The following is a 5,553-nucleotide window of genomic DNA, read 5'->3' as shown; positions in this document are numbered from 1 at the left end:
TTTCTTTTCCTTTTTTTTTTCTGTTGCTATAATAATGTGCTAGGCAAAAAAATACAAAAAAAAAATAAAAAGGAAAAGGAAAGTCGAAGGAAGTGTGTAGAACTGTCGCTGGAGGACTACGGGACATGGCTGCTTTGCAGGAGGAGCTGAGCTTGTGAATTGTCACGTGTCACGTGATCCTCCTGCTCCCGCATATACTAGTACTAGACACGATTTTTCATGCTCAGAGCAATCGGGCTCTGGATTTTGGTTCGTGTGGATAGGAGGGTAGCCCATCGCAATCCATTCATGTTCTTCCGGCGTTGGCGCGAAGTCACGCGATGCAACATGCCCCCAGTTGCTCGGATCAGCGAGTGATTCAGGCAGGGTGTGCTTGGGTCTTTTGCTAGGTCAAGATAACAGGGGCAAGTTTAGCCTGGCTTGGCTGCACAAGGATAGGCGAGAGAGGTGCAGTGTTGTTTGGGTTTCTTTGCCGTGCGTAGCGTGTGTTCAGAATTGCAGGCATGTGACACCGCGTGAGAACTCGCAGAGCAATTGGCTTGCCCAGCGCCGACCACCCATCATGGTCCATTTCCATGCGCCCCATCCGACACTATTGGTCTTTGGTTTCTTTGTTTTTTCTTTAATTTTATTTGTACGCGTGTTAGTTTTTATATAAGAGCCTCTTTGACAGGGCTCGGAGCTGAAAGAGCCTCTTTGACAGGGCTCGGAGCTGAAAGAGCCTCTTTGACAGGGCTCGGAGCTGAAAGAGCCTCTTTGACAGGGCTCAGAGCTTCAGCTCCGGCTCCTACAAGAGCTGTGCTAAACGCTGTTTTGAAAAGGGCTTCGGAGCCATTTTTTGCCTGCACAGGAGAAGTCTAAAAAACGAGTTTTGCATAGCTCTTTATTGACTGGATGAGCCGTTTTGCCAAATGTTTTCTAGAACGGCTTTAGCTCCTCTAGAGAAGCTGCTTCTTCAGAGATGCCAGAGCCGGAGCCATGTTCAGAGTAGCCAGAGCCCTGTCAAATAAGCTCTAAATTTCCAGTGTGGTGTTTGATTTGAGGAGCCATTCCGTCCTAGATAAGTTGACCATAAGTTCATTCATCATACTAATAATAATTATTAGTTTGTGGGGAATAAAGTGATGATGTATAAACATATACCACTATATAAATCAACCAAGACAAATGAGAAATGAGTAGAGAAGATGAACCGCCTCATTTCTCAAACCAAACATTGTGTCTATACTCTCTTGTGAATATCTGCATGGTACTTAAAGTAGACTTGATGTAGCATTAGCTAAGTTCAAAGCAGATACAAAATCCAATTAGTTGCTTACGTCACTCTTATCCAAACTTATATCTTATACGTACATCATAACATAAACCGGTGGAAACATATATAGCCCCTTAATGTTTGGTTATTCTGCATAGAGAAGACACATTTCATAAAATTGTGTTTGGTTGTTTCGTTGCATGTAATCACCTTCAAGATCTGCTTGAGGTCTCATGTGTTTCTATTAATTACTGTAGATGTTTAGGGATAAGAGTATATATTATTTTTGTGCGAGTACTAACTCGTACCACACTAAATCTATTTTGAGCATAATGCAAGTCTGTATAAGAGTCTACACAGATAATTAAACACGAGCAAAGTGCACAAAGTCTAAAATATATCATAATACAGATAGACAACCAATTAGACCCTATAACATTAACTTACACGTTAAATTTGACCGTGCTACACAATGTAGATTTGTATAAACCGACAATACAAATAAAATCTTCTCGCCGTCTCCATATCTATTAGAATAGGAGACCTCCATTAGACTATAAAGGTGACTAAGCTCTTTTTTTGGCGGGGCTTCGATTTTCTCAAAACCAATTAAGCCAAATGTTATAGTTTTTTAGTTCAGGACAACAAACACTATAAAAATCACGCACGCAAAACACAGTCACGAAAAAACACCATGTTATCGACCAATTTTACCGCTCCGCGGCATCTCATGCCCACGCACGGAGTACACGGCCCTGCAGCATACACACAGCCAACAGCCCAACACCGTCCAAACCGCACCCCATGTTCTGTTCCTCGGGACACGCGTCGCGCATCCAGCCGCCCTCTCTCCACGCTGGACCGCGACGTGGCCCGGCGCGCAGTCCCCGCCCAAACACGTCGCCGTCCACCCACACGACGCTTCGAGGCCGGTTCACTCACGCGTCCGCGGGAGGCCCGTGCCCGTCCGCCGTCCGCCGCCCATCCCCCAATTCGCTGCTGCCCCTCCGCTCCCGGCTCGTCCCCCACCTCCACCTCCCGTCACCGCCTCACGTTCCCGCTCACCGGCGCACCGCGCGCCACGTCGCGCGGGGCGCCCGTGCCCGCCAGCCTTATTTAACCCCGCGGCCCGGTGCTCCCCTCCCCTTCCTCCCCGTAATTAATAAACATCCGAATCCCCAGTCCAGATCGCCGTCACATCGCAGCAGGAGGGGAGAGTCCCCAGGGTCCCGGACCGAATCCATTTCCAGACACCAAGGCCAAGCAAGATCCATCCATCTCCCTCTCTCTCTTTCGCTCCAGCCAGCCATCCTTCCTCTTTCTTCGTTCTTGGTGCTCTGATCTCATCGCTCATTCGAGTCCAATCCGATCCGATCCGACCAACCAACCGCTGTGAATGATGGCGCTCAACCTGGCCCACCAGACCGGCGCGGCCGTGACGGCGGCACCGACGGCGCCACGCTCCGCCGTCGTCGCGGCGGCCGCCACCGTGTCGGCGCCGTCCGCGTCGGCGTCCGCCGCCCCGGCGCCCGCGCTCCAGATGCAGACGATGACGGTGGACGCGGCGCCCGCGCAGGCGCCGGACGCCGTGAAGCCAGACCTCGCCATGGCGTGCCAGGCGCTGGTGGAAGGAAGCACGCCCGACGAGGCGCAGCACGCCGACGTCGCCGCCGAGCTCAAGACCAAGGCCGGTGTGCCCGTCTTCGTGATGATGCCGCTCGACACCGTGCGTAAGGACGGCAACTCGCTCAACCGCCGGAAGGCCGTCGAGGCCAGCCTGGCGGCGCTCAAGAGCGCCGGGGTGGAAGGCATCATGGTGGACGTCTGGTGGGGCATCGCCGAGGCTGATGGCCCCGGGCAGTACAACTTTAACGGGTACATGGAGCTCATGGAGATGGCCAGGAAGACCGGGCTCAAGGTCCAGGCCGTCATGTCCTTCCACCAGTGCGGCGGCAACGTCGGCGATTCAGTCACGTACGTGTCTACCTCTGCCTTTTATTCTTCGACTCTTTGCTTATACTACTTTATGCTGCCTCATCAGTGTTTTTGTTCTTGCCTCACATAGTATACATTCTCTAGATTAAACTAAATCTCTTGACATAAATTTTTTTTGACGAAAGAAAATGCACCAAAGATCAGTACTATAATACTATATATATTCGAAACCTGCATGCTGATATCTGATTAAGGAAGAAATCTTTCACACACCTTCACGAGTTTTACCGTCGATTAGCTCGGGGTTGTTCGTGAACAACGGGCCTTCCGTGATGCCGAGAACTGTCAAAGTCAGTGGCTGAGAAAGATCAGCACTTTTTCCTTTGTTTTTAACTGGACCTTTTTTTCACGAGAAGTCTGAAAATTGCATCCACTACACACTACTGGGTGTGGACTGAACGCAATAAGGTCCCCGTGAACCATTGTGAACCACGGAGAACCACAAGTTCACCATCCATTACCCTTGATAACCTGAAGAAAAGTTGTCCTTTTCCTCTTCCTGCCGACTCGGCATGTGATCTGCCATGAGATCCGTGACCAGAGAGGTTCAGGCTGCAGAACCCATAATCCTGCATTCCTGATGAAGATATGCTTTTTTTTTAGTTTCCTGCCACGTGATCCTGCATGCGTAGGTCGGGCAGGTCGATGTATAACAAGGTTTTGATGAGGTTTGTGAATTAAGACACTGATCGACGAGCTACCTACTCTACTTGGCTTTGGACGTTGCAGCATACCACTTCCGAGATGGGTTGTGGAGGAGATGGACAAGGACCAGGACCTGGCCTACACCGACCGGAGCGGCCGCCGGAACTACGAGTACGTCTCCCTCGGCTGCGACACGCTGCCCGTGCTCAAGGGCCGCACGCCCATCCAGTGCTACGCCGACTTCATGCGCGCCTTCCGCGACCACTTCGCCACCTTCATGGGCAACACCATCGTGGAGATCCAGGTCGGCATGGGCCCTGCCGGCGAGCTGCGCTACCCGTCCTACCCGGAGAGCGACGGCACCTGGTCCTTCCCTGGCATCGGCGAGTTCCAGTGCTATGACAGGGTAATGCATGAATCCATGCTTCGTTCGTTTGTTTTCTCCCTCCCTCGGATATATGATTCTGATCAGAGCTAGTGCATCTATGCAGTACATGTTGAGTAGCTTGAAGGCGGCTGCTGAGTCGGTGGGCAAGCCGGAGTGGGGCAACGGTGGTCCGGGCGACGCCGGCGGCTACAAGAACTGGCCTGAGGACACGGGCTTCTTCCGTCGCGAGGGCGGGTGGAGCAACGAGTACGGGCAGTTCTTCATGAGCTGGTACTCGCAGATGCTCCTGGAGCACGGCGAGCGCATCCTGTCGGCGGCGACGGGGGTGTACACGGGTTCCCCCGGCGTGAAGATCTCGGTGAAGGTGGCCGGGATCCACTGGCACTACGGCACCCGGTCGCACGCGGCGGAGCTGACGGCGGGGTACTACAACACCCGGCACCACGACGGGTACGCGCCCATCGCGCGCATGCTGGCGCGCCACGGCGCCGTGCTCAACTTCACGTGCGTGGAGATGCGGGACCACGAGCAGCCGCAGGACGCGCAGTGCAGGCCCGAGGCGCTGGTGCAGCAGGTGGCGGCCGCGGCGCGGGAGGCCGGCGTCGGGCTGGCGGGCGAGAACGCGCTGCCGCGCTACGACGAGACGGCGCACGACCAGGTGGTGGCCACGGCGGCCGACAGGGCCGCCGAGGACCGCATGGTGGCGTTCACGTACCTGCGCATGGGGCCCGACCTGTTCCAGCCCGACAACTGGCGCCGCTTCGCCGCCTTCGTCAAGCGCATGTCCCAGCCGGGCGCACGGGACGCGTGCCGGGAGCAGGTGGAGCGCGAGGCCGACGGCGTCGCGCACGCCACCCAGCCGCTCGTGCACGAGGCCGCCGTCGCGCTCACCAACTGACCTCGATCTGATGCGCGCGGTGGCCGGCGTTCCCACCCTCTTTGCCTGCCCGTGTTCACTAGTAGACGGTGTTATGTACGCTACTCTACTACCTCCTCCTCAGTACCTAATCATACATAAGCTGTGCGCCCGCCGGCGTGTCGTCGATTGGTGCGTGCGCCGCGCAATAGTGTACGTAAAAGGGATGCTGCGACCGAGGTAGGGGTCGGTGACTGGGTACGGGGTACGGTACACGTTGGAGGCTTTGGCGTTGGTCAGAGCTTGGCAGGAGATGGGTTTGATGTTCTGCTGCTGTGTTACTATCCTACACGTACAGAATCATGATTTGTACTGCTATAATTTGAAACAAAGAAACGAACTTTTCAAAACGTA

The 5,553-nt window shown here is 54.1% G+C and overlaps 1 protein-coding gene across 1 annotated transcript; it reads left to right on the top strand.

Annotated features, from left to right (window-relative positions):
• Nucleotides 2,374–5,553, top strand: LOC8080586 (beta-amylase 1, chloroplastic). Its single transcript, XM_002468488.2, has 3 exons — nucleotides 2,374–3,229; nucleotides 3,980–4,301; nucleotides 4,387–5,553. The coding sequence occupies exons 1-3, from the start codon at nucleotides 2,652–2,654 to the stop codon at nucleotides 5,179–5,181; spliced, it is 1,695 nt and encodes a 564-aa protein (XP_002468533.1). The 5' UTR covers nucleotides 2,374–2,651; the 3' UTR covers nucleotides 5,182–5,553.

This window comes from Sorghum bicolor, chromosome 1 (genome assembly GCF_000003195.3).
Source record: "Sorghum bicolor cultivar BTx623 chromosome 1, Sorghum_bicolor_NCBIv3, whole genome shotgun sequence".
Lineage (NCBI taxonomy): Eukaryota > Viridiplantae > Streptophyta > Magnoliopsida > Poales > Poaceae > Sorghum > Sorghum bicolor.
The sequence above is the reverse complement of the archived record's forward strand: the minus strand, read 5'-3'. Positions and strand labels throughout refer to the sequence as shown.